We start from the raw sequence: 21,164 nt of genomic DNA on the forward strand, positions 1-21,164 counted from the left end.
TGAACTCATCAAGCAGTGCAGGTATGGAAATCCCAGAGGAGAGAACCAGCAGGGTCAGAGCTGCACTGCAGCTGGGTTCTTCTGAGGCTCCGTGGCGGGTCCAGTTCAGGCTGCGTGGGGTTGGCATGAACAGGTCAATGGCTGGGGAGGAATACTTCCAGAATGGAGGAACAAGTGAAACAGATGAGACCTGCAATTGTCTGGATGTGGAGAAAGAGGCGACAGGGAGGAAGAAGGCAAGAGGGAAGGAATGGGAGGGTCAGAGGTGGGAAGATACAAGCGCAGTAAGCCGTTAGCTTAGCAAGGTGCCAGGGTCAAACAGACAAGGGTCAAGTCTTGCTGCTGTCAATTACTTGCTGCATGAGTTTGCCAAGTTTATTTAACTTCCCTAAACTTCAGTTCTCTTGTAAGCGAAAGGAGAGTCATTTCAGAATCCACCTCATGGGGTCATCATAACTATTATGCATGTAATTATGTATGCCCCACTAATTAAGGAATTTGAAGATTATCATCAATCTGTGGTCACATACTTACCTCTTCCTTCTAGTACAGTCCACGTGTCTGTGTAAGGCCAACCCCCCACATGCGCATAAGGGCTCATCTCTTCTCACCTAGGCCATTCCCCCAATTCTCTCTCCCACGTCCTCCACTCTGCTGTATGTACTGTCATTCCTATAAACATATACAATGGTCAATTTTGCTATTAAACAATATAAATGCCTCTCACAACTAGACTTCCTTCTAGCTACAGCCCATTTCTTTCTTTTCCTTTGGTGAAATTGTGGAAATGACAAGATGGCACTCCAAAAGAAAGATAAAACAAGCTTTTCTTCACACCAGTGGGCCCAGAGGAGATTAGCACTCCAAAACTCTGAGCCCTGATCCACAGTGTCTCACAATATTTATAAGTTATTTGACATCATCTTAGAACCATCCTGTCATTAGGGTTTTTTCCTCTTTTTTAAAAAAATTCCTAATCTCTGCAGCTGAAGGGTAGGGTCTCTGACATAAGCTGCTCACAGAACAGAGAAGAAACAGCTCTTTTCAAGCCGTCTATTACAATTCAGGAGGGAGCAGTCAGACTCAGGGCAGTCACTGACAATGCAGATGTGAGGGACCCTCCTGGAGAGAGGCCGGGAGGGGAGGGGACCTTCCCCAGGCATTGGACTCTTTCCATAAGATTTTTGTAATTTTGTGGGGGTTTCTGCCACGTCCCACGTGGATGAGAAAAGGGTTAACTACTAGAGGATGATGTTGGCTGTAAATCAATCAATAACCCATAAACTTATCTAATCAATAAACACACAAGAGTCATACTCTTTAAATGAGAGAGGGTGTGACAGGTCGGGTCATTCCAGCTCTGGCCTCTAAAAACAAGAAGTAGCCCAACTCTCTTTTATTTATAGTCACACAGGTAAAGGGGCCCAGAATGGGAGGGACTTCTTCTGTGATGGTCAGAATGGGGTGGAGTTAGGGGAGACATTTTCTCAGGGAAACTATCATAGAACTAGACAGGGAACCACTCCCACACAGCACCACATACTCCCCTGCAATGCGGGACAGTCCTCCGTGGTAGCCAGTTCCTAGGAGTCAGGCCTTTGTGTCCATGGCTCAACCTCGTCTGATTCTGCTAGGTAAAGATGGCTCCCCACATAATTTCATTTCACAACCAGGTCTGGTTTTGCCATCACGAAATTTGCTGCCAGCTCAAGTCACAAATTTCTCTCCTCCCACTCTCTTCTGAATCCACTGTAATTGAGCTTTCTCCTTGGAAACGTCACAGATCACCAACTCCCTCTCTGTTGCTAGACCCAACCATTCTCTTCTCACTTGATCTACAAATCAGCTTGGACATGGTTGATTTCTCCCTTCTCCTTGAAACACTTTTGTTTGAATCCCAGGTGACCAGACTTTCTGCCTTTTCTTCCACCTCTCTGGCCACTCCTTTTCAGTCCCCTTTGCCAGTTATTCCTCTTCTTCCTCAGCTGTAAGCACCAGAGTAGCTCAAGGGCTCATCTCCCTTCTATATTCCCTTAATAATCTCAATCTTGTGGCTTTAAATACTATCTACCTGCTGAATCAAAAATCCTTATCTCTATCCTCGACTGTCCCCTGAAATTCTAGACTCCCATATCCAACTTCTTCTCAATTATTTCCACTTTGATGACTAACATGCCTTTCAAGCTTGATGTGCCCAAAACTGAACTTCTAATGCTCACCCCAAAACCCACTCCTCTCCAGTGTTTCCTGTAACAGTGAATGACCGTTCATTCTTCCAGTTATTCTGGTCAACAACCTTGCAGTAGCCCCAAGCTATAACTGAGTAGCTTTAATCTGAACTCATTTCCCTGAAAAGAAAAGCAGGAATGGACAAAACACAACACAACCAAACCACACAGGTTATTTGAAGATACTCAAGAGCAATCATTGGGTCAGAATATAATGAACCGGGATCCCAGGGAGGAAGGAAAAGCAGGAAGTGGTAGGGTACTTTCCCATTGCTTTTTCTCCTTGGGACATTTGCTAAGTTTCTGTACAGAGAATTTAGGGAAAGAAGAAAGCAGCAACCTACAGGTGTCAGGAGCCTTTCGGAACTGGGGGATAAAAATCAGCGTAGGGAAAAAGAGACAAGACTCGAAGGGACAAGATCCCAGAGACAGGAGGACAGCAGAGAAGATAGCCGGACATGCTTGGTTTTTATTTGAGGTATTCACTGAAGTCTAAGCTGGAAAGGCACTAGCAAACAAGAAACCAGTGGTCACTAAGTGGCTAAAGAGTTAGACCTTTCAACGACTCACAGAGGTGGGAATACAAAAAAAAAAAAAAAATGGAGTTCAAAATCGCCAAAATCTGGGGACCCGTTCAACACCCCAGGATTTCTCATTGAGAACAGAAAAACCTATGTTCTGGATTAAAGGCAAGTCAGAGAAAGATCAGTCCCCACAAAGTCTGAATCTCTGGTTACAGATCATCTACTCCTACTTTAACTTCTAGCCAGAATAAAATAAATCCTCTCTGGAGAAAGATCAGCCAGAGTCTCTGCAGCTTTTTCTATATGATGTCCAACATTTAATTAAACACATAGGGTCATCTAAGTTTTCTTTCTCTCATGTCCAAATCCACCTTAAAAACAGATCCAGGACCTACACTTCTCACCATGCCTCCGCCTGGTGGCTAGAACCAGTCACCCTCTCAGCCAGGCCCACAGGGTAACTGCCTTGGTCCCACTTCTGTTTCTCAACTGGAGGGAAAAAAGGATTTATTTTAATCAAATTTTATCAAGTTTCTACTCGAAACCTGTTAACCCAAGGGGAAAAGCTGAAGCCTTTGTACTGACTTCAAGTGCACAAGGCACAGCTGAACTTCAAGGCACAACCAGGTCACTGGCTCGCTCCCTGGTTCACACTGCTCCACCCACCCCTGTCCCTTACGCGGGTCCTTCAGCATGCCCCAGGTGTGGCTGCCTTAGAACGAACGAGGCACCTTCTGATTTTCTGATCTGGAATGTTCCATCCATCTCTCAAGTTTCATTTTTTCAACCCCTTCGCATCTTCACTGGAATTGCACGGTCTCTGTGAATCTTCCCTGACCAACCTGATTCCAAGCTCCCCTCCACAGCCTCTTCCCTGGTTTTGCCCCTTAACCCTTAAAATTATGTAACATACATTTTACTCACTTGTCTTGTTTTTAGAACTCTTCCACTAGACTATAAATTCCTCTAAGGCAGGAATTTTAATCTGCTAGTTTTTTCACTGCTATATTCCCAGTAGCATTGGGGAGTGGGGCAGGGGGGGTTAGCACTTGGCAGATAGTAGTTACTCAAAATCATTTGTTGAAGCATCCATTTAATTTCAGATCATCCAAGATAGTTGTGCAGAACTCGGATAACAAGGATAGTCACCTTGTATAGAGGGAAAAGAGAGGTGGGAGGGGTGGGGGGAAGGAAAAAAATAATGGAATGAATCAAACATCATTACTCTATGTAAATTTATGAATATGCAAATGGTATGCTGTTACTCCATGTACAAACCGAAACAACATGTATCCCATTTGTTTACAATAAAAATAAATTTTTTTAAAAAAAGGATAGTCACCTGAGGAGGAAGTTCAGGCTCGAGATAAGTATTTGGCTTCCAAGAGGATTATAAGTGGTACTAGAATTCATAGATGTGAATGAGATTGCCCTGAGAGAGAGCAGAATGGAAGAGAAATAGGGGCTGGTGATGTAGCTAAGTGGTAGAGTACTTGTCTAGTAAGTACACTGCCCTGGGTCTAATTCCTAGAACCAGAGGAGGGAGACAGACAGACAGTGGTTAAAAACCTAAGAACCATCAGTGGCTAACAAGTTCTTCATAAATTCAAATAGTGGGTGGCATAGCCCTCAACACCCAATCTTCCCTGCCCCAACATCCTCCTAACAGAATCTATTCCTCTTCCTCATGGCCGAGGCTTCTTGGAAGCCCCTTCAGCTTGAGGCTCCAGTCCAATTCAAATATGGTAGCCCTGTGCCGATCCTACACTTATACCAATGATGTGATGCAATTCTGGTTCCTTGGTAGTTTATAGATAAGATTTCTATACTTCCAATAAAGACAAAAGATGCTTTCTTCTACTTTCTGTTCTATGTACTTCTGTTACGATCTTGTTAACAACCCAGGTGACAGAATGAAAAGGTGGGGTAAACCGGGTTGACAGTGTGCTGAACCCCCAAGTTACCAATTCTCTCTCTGAACCTAAACTAAATAATAAATTACTTTTTCAACTGCTTGGAAGTGTTATTCTGTTCCATGGGGGTAAAAACCTTCTAACTGATAAGCTAATGTTCAATCTTTCCATGACATGGTGCCACTTTTCTTTCTATAATATCTACCATTCATCTACACACATCCTACTTAAGAGTTCTCCAAGTACACTTGGGCTTTTTAGTCTTTGATCAAGGCAATCGAAAGGCACTTTCATCCAAGATCCTGACCAGTCAAAATACTATCTCTCCTCTAGTACTTTCCAAAATTTCCTCAAAAATAAGTAGTTGGCTCTAGAATCTTTCAGCAGCGTTTTTACCTCTAGCGCTTAACCATATACTTTTATGTTAAACAATGCTGACATCTTCTTTAGAACTTTAACTTCAAATGAGAAAAAAATCGAACAGGCACGGTTTAAGTAGTTTATCTTTATTAATGATTTTAATCTTCAAAACGAATCCTAAGAAATCAATTCTATTTTCCCCATTTTACAGATTAGGAAAATGAAGAAAAAACATTAAACTTCCCCGAATGTGACGGGGCTAATACGCTTTGCTGAACTGAAGGTGTAACTACAAATGCAAATAAATGATCACCAGGGCCACATATACTTCATTTACAGGGCGACGAGATTTTCAACGTCGCTAGCACTAAATCCGAAGCATCTGCGTTTCTGGCGCAGACGCACCCCACGCGCCCTGGGGCCGGGCGGATTCAGGGGCAGGGGAACCTCGCATTTCTTGTGAATCAACAACCCGCCCACCCCTTTCCCAAATTATGTGTCTGTGGGCTGCCCTGTCGCTCAGTGCGCCCGCGGGTTCCCGGACGCGCCGGCCCAGGGCGACGAGCAGAGGAGGCAGGCGGGGAGAGGACCCAGGGCTGCGCGGCCCGCCAGGCGGCAGACGCAGCAAGCCCGCCTCCCGCCCAGCACGTAACAGAGCTGGGCCCGGCTGGGCGTGTCAGCGCTGGGCAGCAGGGAGCGCGAGGCGCAGCCGGAGCCGAGAACGGCCCTGAAAGAGCAGGAGCAGGTGGGCCTGCAAGAATGGCACCGACACCAGCCCTGCCACGCCGCACCCCAGAGCCGGCCCGGGACCCGAGCCGCGGCACCCCAAACCTCTGCCAGCAACGCCACACCAGCATCTTGGGCCGGAGAGCCCCCAGCGCGCAGGCGCACCGGCGGAAGGGGCGCAGGTGGGCGGGGTCAAGATCCGGAAGTGTCCTTCGCCCGGGGCCTTCCCGGGAAACCTGCGGGCCGGAACCGCCTGGAGTCCCCGCCCCCAGGCGGAACACCAGGTTGCTGGGCAACCGGTGCCGGCGCTGCCGACGGGCTCTGCGCTACCCGGAGCGAGTCGAGTGTAGCTCCCGCCTCCTGCTCCCGCAACCTCGAGTCGCGCCCGCCTCCCTGCCTGCCGCGGCTCCTCGCCTCGCGGAATCGCTGCCCTTGGCACTACCTCCATCTCTCCGGCTCCCTCGCCTCCTTGGCGCCCACCTGCCTCCAAGCCAAGCTCCACCGAAAGCGGGGCAGCCCGACCCCGGACATGACCTCCACGCTGACTGACCGCACCTCTCGGGCCATGGGCACCTACACCTACACCAGCAGGCCCCGCGTCCTGCCCTGCCAGCGCCGCCGTTACCGGGACAACCTGTTGCAGCCGTGAGTGACCCAACCAGCCCCTGTCTGACCACCACTTCCGTCCAGGCTAAAGCTGCCCGCACTGCTTTCCTTTGTCTGCACTCTGCCAAAATAAAATTCCTGCCCTAATAACTCCCGTGGTGTGAAGGAGTGAAGCAGAAAGGGACAGGTGTGGCCTCTTAGTTCACTGTGGTGACAGAGTTGCTGGCACGATCCATAACGCGTACACGAATCGCCTTATTTCCCAGACTTTGAGTCAGCTAATGCTTACAGAGTCAGCCGCGTACCAGACACTTCACTGGCGCTTTCACGAACATTTTTTTGATCCACAAAAAAATCAAAGCTGCGAGGTTGGTTTCATAACTTAATGATGCAAATGCGGAAACTGAGGTACACGGGTGACAAACACAATAGCATTTACAAAAGCTCTTCCCCCAAGAGTCTTTGGTCGGGACTTAGTTGTCCTTCTGTGCAGGACTGCAAATTTATGGTGAATTTTTGCAAGTACTCAAAAAGCCATACTTAGAAAAGACCATGAATTCATGGTTCTCTTTAAATTGTTTACATAAGCCTCAAATATTGGAATCATCAGAACTTCACACGCATGCAGGCTGCATGGAAGCAGGAATCTTTGCCTCTTTTGTTTATCTAGTACTATTTCTAACACATAGTAAGCACTCAACTGTAAATGGGCGATTGAACATCAGCAATCCAACTCTTGATACTTAATTCATACACAGTCTAAATTTATAATTACCTTTTTCTGACAAAGATTTCAATAAAGATTGTTATCACTTAAGAGAAAACCAAGACAGAAAACATTAATTTGAAGAGGGATATAGACGTTATAAAAGGATTCAATATAAAAATGACTCCTTCCAAGAACACTTTCTAGTGAATTTAACTGATTTCTCACAAATTATTACAAGTTAATCAAACCAATAAATTAGAACTGAGTCAATGTTGACTCATTAGGGATCATTTTTTATAATTAGTTGATTTATATATTGATGTTTATTAGCTGATTAGCATATCAAAGTAATGCAGAAAGCATAATAAAATTTCAACTTCATGTAAGTAGTTGCTTTCAGATCTTAATCATTGAAGTCCTTGTGGATAAGGATGATATCCTCCTATGATACCCTTATGAATAAAATATTAAGAAAGTTTTCAGAAGAATAGTTAGCTAAATTTGCGGTGAATGACTAAATGATCATTTTCAAAGAAAGTATGCTATGATGTCAATCTACCTTTATTAAGTCTTTAGTCCTATCTTGTTCAAAATTTTATATTGAACTAGATAAATCTTTCAGTTTTCCAGATGACACATAGCCAAATTGGATAACTTAATATGATTGAAGTGAGTTAAGGTTGCAAATTATCCCAATTGGGTTTATAACAGTTGAAACCAAATATGAAACTTCACTGGTAACTTTAAAGTTCTGTTTCTTCCCCCGACCCCCACACCCTTGGTACCAGAGATAGAACTCATGGGTGCTTAACCACTTAGCCACATCCCCAGCCCCTTTTTATTTTTTATTTTGAGACAGGGTCTCACAAAGTTGCTGAGACTGACCTTGAACTTGCATTCCTCCTGCTTTGGCCTCCCAAGCCACTGGGATTACAGACATGCACCACCTCACCCAGCAAATAGCTTTAAAGTTCTGTACTTGGGTATAAAAAGTCAATTACAGGGCTGGGGTTGTGGCTCAGTGGTAGAGTGCTTGCCTAGCACATGTAAGGCACTGAGCTTGATCCTTAGCACCACATAAAAATACATAAAGGTATTATGTCCATCTACAACTAAAATTTTTTTCAAAGTCAATTATACAAATACAGAAATGGGAATATCTGATTTTTCATTGAGAAAAACCTAGAAAATTTAAGTTTAGCACAAGTCTAATGGGAGTCAAGCAAGACTTCCACCTTTTCATAGACTCATAAATCTTAAAGCTGAAAGAGAACATTTGAATACTGGTCTTCTCATTTACAAACAATAGATTATCATACAGGTATAACATCCCTAATCTGGAAATATGAAACTTTTTGAGTCCCAAATGACACACCAAGTGGAAAATTCCACATTTGACCTCACATGATTAGTTGTAGTCAAACACAGGCACAGTAGAGTATTGTATAGCATTACCTTCAGGATATGTACATCAGGTGTATAGGAAACATGAGTGTTGCAGTTATACTTGGGTCATGTGTATACGCAAATATTTCAAAATGAAAAAATAGTCTGAAATCTGAAACTCTTCTAGTTCCACACATTTCAGATATGAGAACTTAGCTTGTACGTCTTTTACATATTTATTGGTAAAGTGATTATGAACTGTAATTAAATTCACTTTTAGGCATGTGCCCAAAGAAAATTATGATAATGACATCCTCATTTTATGAACCCTCTGGTAAACTATGTATAGTGATTCTAATAAAATAATATTCTTAATGCAAAGAAATGAAAAAATTTCCTTAGAACATATCTTTTATTTGACCCTAGTCTAATGAGGTTTAAAGTCATTTTGGTAGGCAGAAGATTTCCTGAAAATGTCCTCACCCCAGTCCCCAGAACCTATGAATGTGTTACCTTATGTGGCAGGTGACTTTGGGGTATGATTAAGGACCTTAAAGTGGTGAGATTATCCTGGATTATCCAGTTGGGTCCAATATAATCATAAGGAACCCTTGTAAGTGAAGAGAAAGGCAGGGGAGTCAGAGTCAGAGAAGGAGATGTGGCCATAGAAGCAGAAGCTGGAGTGATGTAGATGCTGACCGGTGGGGGCCACAATAAGGGAGTTGGGCTTGTTCTAGAGGCTGGAAAAGGCAAAGAAACGTTCCCCCCTAGAGCCTCCGGAGGGAATGCAAACCCCTTAACACCTTGACGTTAGCCCAGGAAGTTCCATTTAGGAACTTCTGACCTCCAGAGTTAGAAGAGAATAAATCTGTGTTGCTTTAAGCCACTAGACTTGTGACAGTCGGTTATAGCAGCAGTAGGAAAGTAGCTCAGTTGGCATTTAATATTTGTCTTTGCTTTACTAAGATTTCTCTATTTCCTCCAGTTGTCTTACCCTATGTCCCTTTTTCTTTACTCACTCCCATATCAAAACAGAAAAGAACTTGGTATCATTTAGTAGTTACTATTAAGTTAGGGACTATTGTTAGTTTTCTAATCTTATAAGGCATGAAACTGATTTTATAAAGATCTTTTAGACGTTAATAAGTAAATACCCATGGGAACCCTAAAATTGCCAGTTTCTAAGGTAAGCTCTGGACTCAGTTGTGATCTGCTAGAGAACAATTCCCTGAATGCTACCACGGTCCTAGGCAAGGGCCTTTGTTAATGTCCTCCCTTGCCTCGATCAATCCCTTCTCTTCCCTTCTCTCTCTGATCTCAACTTTTTCTTTACACTTCAAATTTTCTAGATGTATAGTTGATCATAATTTTAGTTTTGTATTTCAATAATGGGAGTCTTAATGTATGTTTAAATATATGGGCAAAAATCAAAGTTTCACCTTGTGAGATTCAGCTTGCAGCTGGGCTTGTATATCTGTTTAACGCAGCTAGATTTAAATAGACCACTGAATAATAATAGCTGACTTTTATTAAGCACCTGCTATAGTTCCAGCTAACCCTTACAGTAACTCTAAGCAAGGGATAGCATTGCATTCCAAGATCATACAACTAATATGTTACAGCCATGTTCTAAACTTTGCTCTATCTCATGACCTAACCCCTGCTTTATCATTCTAGACCACTTATGGACCAGTGAACCATGCATCAAAGCAATCAGCTTGTTTATTTTCTTAATCAATCATGAACACTATTTAGTATATGTCGATGTACTGGAATCTGGAGAGATAATTGTTTAAAAAAGCCAGGTGTGACTCCACCTTCATGAGACTTACCAAATGCTGAGAAAGACAGGCAGGCAATAAACAAGTGTTAGTGCAGTGAATACAGCAAGAGAGAAACAGCATGCAGTGAGAACCTACAGGAGGGTCACTGACCTAGCTTGGGGAAGAAAGATGTGGGGGGAGACAAGAAAAACCTTTTTGAGAATATGTCATGGAAGTTAATATCTAAAGATAGGAAAGGATAGGGACAAGGGGAAGAGGGGGACAGTTTCCAGGAAGAAGAAAGAGCATGTACAAAACCCCCTCACAGGAAATGCATCTGGTCTATTTGAGGACCTTATAAGGTCAATGTGACCAGGGAAGAGAGAAAGACTTAGTAGGAGAGTGACCCAAATGGGGATGGGAGAGAGCAACAGGAGCTAGATAAACCACATTCAGGCTTGGTCTTTGTTTTAGTCAGCTTTTTCATCTCTGTGACCAAAATACCTGACATAAACAACTTAGAGGAGGAAAAGTTTATTTGGGGCTTATAGTTTCAGAGGTCTCAGTTCATAAATGACCCAGAGTCCATTGCTATGGGCCCAAAGTGAAGCAGCTCATCATGGGGAAGGGCCCAGTGGAGGAAAGCTGCTCCCCTCGTGGCAGGGTCAGGAAGTAGGGAGGAGCCACACAGAAGATGCATCCTTCCAGGACATACCCCCAGTGACCCCCATCTTCTAGCTACACCCCATCTGCCTATAATTACCACCCAGTCCATTCAAACGAGGATGGATACTTATTAGGTTACAACTCTCAGGATTCACTATTTTACCTCTGAATATTTTTGCATTAACACAGGAACTTTGAGGGGACACCTAATATCAAAACCATAACATTCTTCGCCTGGCCCCCAAAAGCTCATGTCCATCTCAAAATGCACAATGCAAAATGCATTTAGTTCATCTCCAAGAGTTCCATAGACTTAATAGGTTTAGCATTGTCCAAAAGTCCACATTCAAAGTCTCATCTGAAACTCAAGGCAAACAGCTGTGAACCCCTGCAAAAATTAAAAGCAAGTTACATATATCCAATATACAGTGGAACAGTGCAAACATTCCTATCCCAAAAGGGGAAAATAGGGTCATAGGAAGAAGGGTTGGGGGTGGCCAAAACAAGACCAAAACCCAGGTGGGTGAACAGGTCCAATAACTCCATATACAGCATCTTGAACATATGACAATGAGATGTTATTTCCAAAGGGCTTAAGTCACCTTCCCCTTTGGCCTTGCCAGTTGAAAGGGACATGGGCTCTCTTTTAACCTGGCTCTTTTCAGCCAACAACTCTTCTCCACAGATGGTTCATGTTACTGGAACTCTTAATTCCTAGGATCTCCATTCCAACTTTGACTTCATCTTCACAGCTTCATGTATTGCCCTCTCAGGAGTGGCCCACAGGGTCTCTGACCCTGCTACACTTTGCCTGACCTCCTAGGCCTTCCTTTGAAATCTCCATGGAAGCCTCCATGACCCCCTGACTCCATCATCTGCATTCCTGCAGAACTTATACCATGTGAAGGGTATGCTAAAATCTGCCACCAGCTCACACAGTACCAAGGCCACCAGGAAGAATGGCTGCAGTGGCCTCTGAGTGCCTGTGCAGCTCATCATCATGAAACAACTTCCCAAGGGCACCCCATGGTCTCTTCTTAAAGGAACTTTCCCTCCTATGCTGGGGAGCCTATTGTGATATGGTTGGGCAAATTTCTGAAATACCCTCAAGGCACCTTTCCTATTACCTTGTGTAAAGTACTTGGCATCTCTTTAGGGGCTGTAATATCTTCAATAAGCATTACTTTCTTGGCCCCAGCTTTACTCACACTTTTCTGGCTTAACTAACAGGTTTTTAAAAGCCTTCAGCTCTGCTTTCTGCTCCTTATTCTCACAGAAAACCTGACGAAAATCTGCTGTCAACATTCATGCCACTGGCTGAATGTTGTGCTGCCTTGAAATTTCCTCTGCCAGACTAATTAATCCATTGCTTTTAAATTCAGCTTCACACAGAGTCTCAAAATGAGGAGTGTAGTTGAGTTCTTTAGCAGAGTATAACATGAAGGCCTCTAGTCCAGTTCCCAATAGAGTCCTCATTTCGCTTTGAAATCTCATAAGCACAGCCCACATTCTGTCACCATTCTGGTCTTCTGAACTCACACCCATTAAACTCTGCTCAAAGCATTCTAAAGCTTTTTCAGCTCGCATCCCTAAACTTTCAAAATGTCTCCTGCAAATCATTTCCAAAGGCTTCTGAACCACATGGCCAAATTAGTCACAGCAACAACCCCACTTCTCAGTACCAATTTCTGTTTCAGTTACCTTTTTCATAGCTGTAACCAAAATACCTGATGTGAACAACTTAGAGGAGTAAAAGTTTATTGGGGGTTCACAGGTTTCAGAGGTCTCAGTCCATAGACAGCTGAATCCATTGCTCTGGGCCCGAGGTGAGGCAGCCTGTCATAGCAGAAGAGCCCAGTGGAGGAAAGCTGCTCAACTCATGGTGGGGACAGGAAGCAAAGAGCGGAGGACTAAAGGCCACAGCAAAGATGTACCCTTCCAGAGCATGCCCATAGTAGCTCACCTCCTCCAGCCATGACACAATTGCCTATAGTTACCACCCAGTTCATTCAGACTAGAATGGACTTATTAGGTTACAGCTCTCACAATTCAGTCATTTCACTCCGAATGTTCCTGCAGAAACACAGGAGCTTTTGGGGAACACCCAATATCAAAAACACAACAGTCTTTATCTTAATGATGTTGGAGGCTGTTGAAAAGAGATGGAGAGAAAGAAAAGAGTGTGTTTTCAGTTTAAAATTATCTTTATTGGTGGCTTTTAATTTACAAAAGTAATATATACTAATTGAAGCAAATGAAAAATAAAATACAGATGAAAAAAGACAGTTAATCATCTCCTGTCTACCTCTACTCCTATTTCCCTGCTATAACCAAATCTAACAGTCTAACATTTTTCTTTTTGTACACACATAAATGAGCACATATGTATATATGGAGGGGCTTTGTTTCCAAAATAAAATCATACTAGCATATTTTATTATGCAATTGGCTTTTACCACTATTTAACAAGTTTAATTCCTTTTTCCTCCTATTTTCTTTATCTTCCCTATTTTCTTATGTATACATGTTCTTACATATTTAATTGTATATAAATGGACACACTTATGCTTGAGGTGATTATTAGGACAATCTGATACCTCACCCCCTTTCCCTTGCAGCCAGTTCACCCTCCCCTGCCCCAAGGTAACCATGTTAACAACTATGTAAATTCTTTTGGACTTTGCTCTTTTCCTGAACGAGTGGCCAGCTGAACTGAAGTAACACTCAAGTAATTTACAAGTTGGAAAGGAAGAGTTGTGAGCTAAAAACAAAGTTAGTATCCTAATGGAAACCTTGCCAATGGAGGAGGTCATCTAAGGATAAGAGAAGCCCTGAGGAACTCCTTAGTCCAGGAGCAGCTGCAACAGAGACTGAGAAAGAGCAGCCAGAGAGGAAATAGGACATCATTTAAAGAATTCGAATGAAAATACCAACTGCTTATTCATATCACTAGATCATTCTGACCCCTGAAACTAAAATTGGATTAATATTTTAAACAATAGCTTTTAAAAATGTCTTTAGGTCAGAAGATTGATGAGAAATTTGGCTTGTTTGAAATCCTATTTCTTTTATCCATGTAACTTTTCAGTCCTCAAGTCAAACTTTCTTCAGTTCTTCAGGGCAGGCTCCTTTTCAGATGGGCCGTTTCCCATTTGTTAAGTAGTCTTACAGATTTACAGCTAGAGCCCAGCTCTGCCATTTACTAGCAAGGTGACCTTGGGCAGATTCCTTTCTGTTTCCTCTCCTGTCAAATAGAATCATAGTTCCCAACTCGAAGCTTATTGTGAGCAATAAATACAATCGTACATATGAAAAAGTCAAGCACATAGTAAACCTTACATAAATGGTCGCCATTTGTCTCCTTTTTTATGGGCCAAGCTAAAGCAGAAATCTATTTTCTTAAAATATTTTTATCTCAGTCTAAATCCTGTTGACAGTGAATTTGCTGCATAGACATCAACACTCTATTGAAATATTTATTTAGAATTTGCTGTTTTACAGAGAAGAAGAACCCATGCGTTACGGAAACATCATGTATGACAGAAGGGTGATCCGAGGCAACACTTACGCGCTACACACAGGGTCACTGGTAAGCGCGATGTGTGTAGCATAACTCACCGCTCTCAGCCTAGGCTGAAGGACGGTTTGTGTATTTGTGTTAATTTCTAATCCATTACAGATGAAAACATAAAGTGAAATAAAGATGAAGTACTAGAATAACAAAATTTTTTAAAAATAGACAAACAGGGTCTGGGATATAGCGAAGTTGTAAAGCACTTGCCTAACATGTATAAAGCCCTGGGTTCAATCCCCAGCACCTCATAGGAAAAAAAACAGAAAAGAAAAATATAAGCCCAGTGATGCTTGCCAAAGGCAATAGGGACAGGGAGCTGTTGTTGAGTGTTGTTGAGTGAGATTTTCAGTTTTGCAAGGTGAAAAGTGTTCTAGAGAAGGATGGTGGCAAGGGTTACCAAACAGTGCAGATGTACTTAATGCCACTTAATTGTACACTCAAAAATGATTAAAATGACAAGTCTTGAATTTATGTATACTTTGCCACAATTACAAATAATATTTTTTAAAGCCCTAACTTTTTATTAGGTTCAATAGAACTCTGGTGAGCTGCTTTAAATGTTTCCTATCATCTCCTCTCAACTTCTGTACTTAATTGCTACAGACCAGTTTAAACAATTCACAACTAGCATTAAAATGTCTGAAGACCACACTTTGGGTAGCACTGATCTATTAAAGTTAGATTTGTTTAGATTATTTCGTAGTCTATTACTATTATCACTAGTTAATCATAATTCTTTTCTTTACTTCAGTCAACATGTACTTACTGAGTTTTAGGTCATGTGCTGGCTACGTCAGATACAAAGGCAAGTAAGACATGCTATGATATTACGGGTGGTGGATCCTTGGCACAGAAATGAAATGTGGTGGACCTGTGAGCATGTTTGATACATGAGTACCTAGCACAGGGCGGTCACATCCAGAACGTTGGACCATCAAAGCAGTTGTCCCACACATGGGCCTGCATCAGAATCATCTGGAAATTTTATTTAAAACAGGAGTTAACCCTACCCTGGATCTCTTGCATTAGAACCTCCAGTGCTTCGACCCCAGAATATGCATTTTTAGTTAACTTCTAGACAATTCTAGTCTAGCCAATTCTAGGCCAGCGTTTGGAAACAACTGCCCAGAATGGCATCTAGACATTTCAGCACCTTCTTACAGCAGTACCAGTGGACACTGCACACCTAGAACAAAAGTGAACAGGAGAATCACCTTTCAGTTCTTTAGTCCATTGATCATTACCTTACTGTCAAAGTCTGTGCTGAGACTTCCAGTTTTACTTTAGCAGGAATTCCCACATTCCCTTCTATTCCTGCTGCTGCTAAAAACCCCTGGACATAACAGACAAAGTAGGAAGACTCTGAAAGGGAAAGGAGAAAAGCAGACTGGCCAGGGACTGGAGACCTGAGGAGTGACTTGGTGATGAATGCAGGTTTTCTATTGCCCCCATATATTTCATTTACAGCACGGAACCACCACCGGTACAACCCAAGAAAGTGCTCCCTCTCACCACAAGCCGGGAAAGGCCAGAAAACACTGACAACACTGCCTCTCCTCCAGCCAAACACTAGTGGAAAGGCTGCCCTGCCCTCCCCAGAGTCAGTGAGGCCAGGGGGGATCTGCACCTCCACCCCTGGTGGAAGCTGCCTCCCGCACTGAGGAGGTGTCAACAGGGCAGAGCAGGAAGCTCAGCTTCCACCCTCACCCATTGGCAAGGAGGCGATGAGAGATGGTACCAGTCGGTGCCTCATTTTTTATGAGGTGCCAACAAAGCCAGCAGGAAGCCGAATGTTCAGCTGGAGCAAGGCTGTGCTAGTCAGTGTTCCAGTACCCACCCAGACACCAGTGTCAGCAGAGCCTGCGAGGAGCTGACCTACCTCCCAACCCGGACCAACAAGGTGGCACAAGGTGACTGTCTGCCTTTGTTACTGGGCAACACAAGATCCCAGAAGCAGTTAGGCCACAATGCTCTCTGCTCCAGAAATATTCAGTCACATTGGTAGGAAAATACATTTTATTAAAGCTGGCTTTGAAGGGAAATGGAGTAAAGGTGTTTCAAAGGTTCCGTCCATGAAAGGCTGTGTGACAGGAAAGCTTTTAAGAGGGGAGGGTATGTTAGGACAACAACAGGAGCTTCACAAGGCCCGCCACCTCCACTTCCACTTCCTTCCCAGTGACCGAGTGACTGAAAGGAGTCCCACCAGTGTTCCAAGGCCCTGGAGCCTCCTTATCACAGGGGAGGAGCAGGGACTTCCTGGGCCAGCATCTGTGTCTCATTTTAAATAAACATGTTATCTTTTTAACTGAGAAGAGAAGGTACTTTGGAGGGCTTTCTTTAACACTGGTAATTCCACATTGTTACTGTTAGCATAGAAAGACTGGGACAGACGCAAACCTCAGGGTGTTTATTCAGGAACGAAGTTTCACACAGGAACGGGATGCAGGGATGAAATGGCATTGGTGGACCCCCTTTCCTGGTGGAAAAGAGCCACCAAACAAGAAAGGGACTGGTTTATATAGGTTATTTTGAGGGGTGGTCTAGTGAGCATATCAGTTTTTCTTGGGCACTCAGGATTTTGGGGTCTGTTCTGTTAATCAGTGAGTGTCAGTTTGAAGGCCTAGGAATTTAACCTTCCTGGTTGAGGATCTGCTTTTGAAGGGGATTACTGCCTTTTAAAGACTCGCTTTTAGGGTAATAGAACACTTTCTCCCTCTCTGCAGCTGGCATCTGGATACTCTTTGTCTCGAGAGCTGAAAGCTGTCAGTGCATGGCTTTCTTTTTCACTCCCTTTTCCCAGTCCACGTTATCTTGGGGACTTTTCAATTTCCATATCTAATAGTTACCATCCAGGGGTCCTGGGTTCATTGTCCCCATTCAGCAAAGAATTGAAGAACGGGACACGGAGATAGCAAACAAGAAGTAGGTTTATTGCAAAAGTGAGAGAGACTTCTCTGAAGACAAGGGACCCCAGATCTGGGAATACAAAGGGGGAGTTTTGGCCTGTTCTTTTTATGGTCTGGAATTTCCTCCTTTCCTTGACTCCTCCCCAGTCCACGTGCTCCTCATTATTACTGATTGGCACCCCCTCTGTCCATGCACCTGTTTTGTTTTTCTGTTGGATCCCTGCTTAGGAGTAAGTACCGAAGTGTCTGTCTGACTGGGTCTCCCGCTGTGTCCACTTTCATCAAGCAGGAAGTTGACCTCATCAGAAGACCCTCTCCGAGTGGCCCTGCCCCTGACCTCCTCACTCTCCATCTTGCCCAGGCTGCCTAAGCCCTATTTCTCCCTCAGTATCCCGGTCACTTAACACAATAAGGGGCGGGGAGGGAAGAATAGCAGTTCATTGGTTTAAACAGAGGGGAATGAAGGGAGGGAGGAGAGGTGGCAATAGGAAAGGCAGTAGAATGAGTCAGCCATAGTGGTCCTACGTCCATATGTGAACACCAGTGGAACACCACATCATGTACAAACACGGGAATGGGAAGATACACTCCACGTATGTACGATATGTCAAAATACACTGTCCTGTCATGTATATCTGAAAAGAACAAATAAAGAAATTAAAAAAGAAACAGTTGTTTACAGAAGGAAGAAAAAGCAATCTCAAAAAAAAAATCACTGAAAAAAATTAAAATAAGTAAAAATAAAACATAATACCAAAAGAGAGGGTGTTGGAGATGGAGGAATAGATTGGAGAAAGTTGGGAGGGGATCACAGCCTCCCAGCCTCCCAGCCTCCACTCTCAGTGTGAGGAAGCCATTCCCACTTTCAGATGGGGGCTGGGCAGCACAAGTGCAATCTGTCTCACTCTCACCGAGGTGGTCAGCAGGGCCCATCAGGGAGTTGAACTCTCAACCCATGCACACAAAGCAAAAGGGGGACTTCCACGAGAACACTTAAAAGGATCCGAAGTCTCACAACATAACACCCCAAATATCCAGGAAACAATTTTTAAAAATTCATCAGAGAAGAACCAGGAGAATCTTTGATGGGAATAAGCAAGAGATGACAACATGAAGATGACTCAGATGTAGGAATTACAAGAACTTTAAAGCAACAATCATCAAAAGTTTCAGTCAAAAGTGAGCAATTGTGAACACTTACATGAACAAAATAGAATCTCAGCAAAGAAATTGAAATATAAAAATGAATCAAATGGAAATTATAGAACTGACAACTACAATAACCAAAATTAAAAACTGACTGGACAGACTAGGTAGCACAGTGGATAACAATGGAAACAATCAGTGAACTCAGAGACAAACCAGCAGAAATTACCCAACAAGAGAAAAGAGACCCTAAAAGAAAGAGAACCTGAAGAATGACAAAAAATCTACATTCACGTTCTCGGATTCCCGGAGAGGAGGGACAGTGGGAGATTGAAAATGTTTGAAAAAATAATGCTTGAAAACTCCGCAAATTTAACAAGAGACCTACAGATACAAAAAGCTAAGTGAACCCCAGGGATAAACCCCAAGAAATCTACACATTAAACTTCCGAAAACCAAAACAAAAACTCTTGAAAGGAACGACACATTTTCTGCGGAGGAACCGCGACTTGAATGACTGCATTTCCCACCTGAACATGTAGACCAGGAGGGAGGGACACGATATTTCTCAAGTCCTGAAAGAACAGGACTGCCAGGCCACAGTTCTACTCCAGTGAAAATATCTTCAGGAATAAAGGAGAAGCCAAGGAATCCTTAGATGAAGGAAAACTAAAAATTTGTCATACAGAGATCTACCCCTAAAGAATAGCTACAGGAATTTCCTTAAACAGAAAAGAAATGATTACAGAAGGGAGCCTGGGACTCCTGAATAAAGAATGGGTCAAAATAGGGGAAAATATAACAACTTCTTTCTCAGGTTTTTTAAAATTATGTTTGATGGTTCAAGCAAAATTATGATATAGTACTTAAAATACATAGATGAAATATTTAAGATAATTATATTTTCATTATATTTTAAAGTGGGGATAGTAAGATCTTTAAATGGGAATAATAAAAGGAAGGAAGTTTTCTGTACTTCACCTGAAGTGGTAAAATGTTGATACTAAATGTAGACTGATATTACACATGTATTGTAATACCTGGAACAGTCATTTAAAAATGCAAAGAGATATACTTAAATTTTTCACAGGTAAATCAAAACAGAATTATGAAAATGTTCACATTTGAATGATACTCTGACTTTCTCTGTCAATGTAGCGTCCCCCAGACACACAGCCAGAGGGCACCAACAGGATCCACCTCCATGAGTCTCTTTGGGCAGCCTCACCATCAAGGTTGAACTGCAGGCACATCTTCAGTGACATAACCACAGTATGAAAGTTAGGACCCAGGAGAGTCAGAGGTATGTGTATACACACACAGAGGAGACACAGGCAGGGAAAGAGAGAGAGGACCCTTACACTGATACTTCCTTTTTGATCTCCCTCAGTTCTGAAGATTGAATCCAGGGGCACTCTACCACTAAGCTACCTCCCCAGGCCCCTTTTAAAATCGTTTCCTAGGATTACCTCAGAATTGCAAACCTCCTGCCTCAGTCTCCCAAGTAGCTGGAATTACAGGCTTGTACCACCTCACCTAGTAGGCCAGTGCCTTTACTGGATCCAAAGCATTATCCAGTTTTCCCATGGGGAGCTTTAATTACTCAGTTTACAGCAGTTTAGTTGGTGGGTTTAAGGCGCTAATTCCAGTAGGTCATGCTGTGACTAAGAGGTGGTCACTTTAAATTCAGGGCAAATGTTTGAAGAAAGCAACAAGAAAGCAGAGAGACCCCCAGCCCTGCCTGCTAGACAGGAAAGGGGCCTCCAAGTTTATTTCTAGCCACTGGCTGGAACCCTTCAGGTAGGGTATAATGTTAGACACTGTGTCAAGATTTGTCACTGGACAAGGGTCCAAGGAGGGCCCTCCAAGGGGACAGTGGGAGGTCAACTGGGCATAGACATGTTCTTGACTTGTGCCACTGAAATTAATTTCAGGACACATGGAAAGCAAGGCATGAGCAAAGGCTTATTAAAGGACAGCAAAGCAAAGGTAAACACACCCTAAATATACATCAAAGGCAGGGTGCAGATGCCCCGGCCTCTCAGAGAAAAGAAGGCGAGTGAGGCACCCAGGGTCCAGTCCTCTGACTACATATAGGTCTTTTCTGGAAAGAAAAGTGCAGGTTCCCAGGCAAGCTTTTGAGAACATCAAATGCTCTCTCAATCAGTTCATATTTGGGGTTCACACTGTTTCTTCCTGGTTAAGCAGTGTGGCCACAAATCAGATTTGGGCACATTGTGTAGGTCCTTGAATCAGGTGACATTTAAATTGATTATGTTTTTGTTTTAGTTAATCTGGTATAAGAAAATGCTGGAAGTTTTGTCCACTTAACTAAAGAGACAGCATGACTGGTCATGCTCATAAATCTGGGTCTCCCTCCACCAAAGGTCTCGTTCCCTCTCCCTGTGAGGCCACCTACCTCAGGGTGATTGAGCACTGCTTCAGGTATAAGAGAATTGTATTTAAAACTGGGCACCCGTACATTCCTGGGTTTTAGCGCATGCACACACACACACACACACACACACACACAATATCTGGATACCAAGACAAGATAAAATTATATGCATTCACTATGCCCACAGGAAGGCAGGAAAAAGAATATACAGAAGTGGGATTGAGGTTGTAGCTCAGTGGTAGAGTGCTTGCCTGGCATG

The 21,164-nt window shown here is 43.2% G+C and overlaps 1 protein-coding gene across 1 annotated transcript in view; it reads left to right on the forward strand.

Moving 5' to 3' along the window:
* Positions 1-5,677: 5,677 nt before the first annotated feature.
* RSPH3 (radial spoke head 3) overlaps positions 5,678-21,164 on the forward strand; it is a gene marked incomplete at its 5' end in the record, with an annotated part of 33,735 nt that continues 18,248 nt past the window's right edge. Inside the window, 2 exons of the mRNA XM_079149244.1 lie at positions 5,678-6,396; positions 14,383-14,470. Of these exons, the coding sequence (XP_079005370.1) occupies positions 5,678-6,396; positions 14,383-14,470 (807 nt within the window). The remainder of the gene's footprint in view (positions 6,397-14,382; positions 14,471-21,164) is intronic.

The sequence above is a fragment of the Sciurus vulgaris genome (genome assembly GCF_902686455.1).
Source record: "Sciurus vulgaris genome assembly, chromosome: 7".
In the NCBI taxonomy this organism is placed as follows: Eukaryota; Metazoa; Chordata; class Mammalia; order Rodentia; family Sciuridae; genus Sciurus; species Sciurus vulgaris.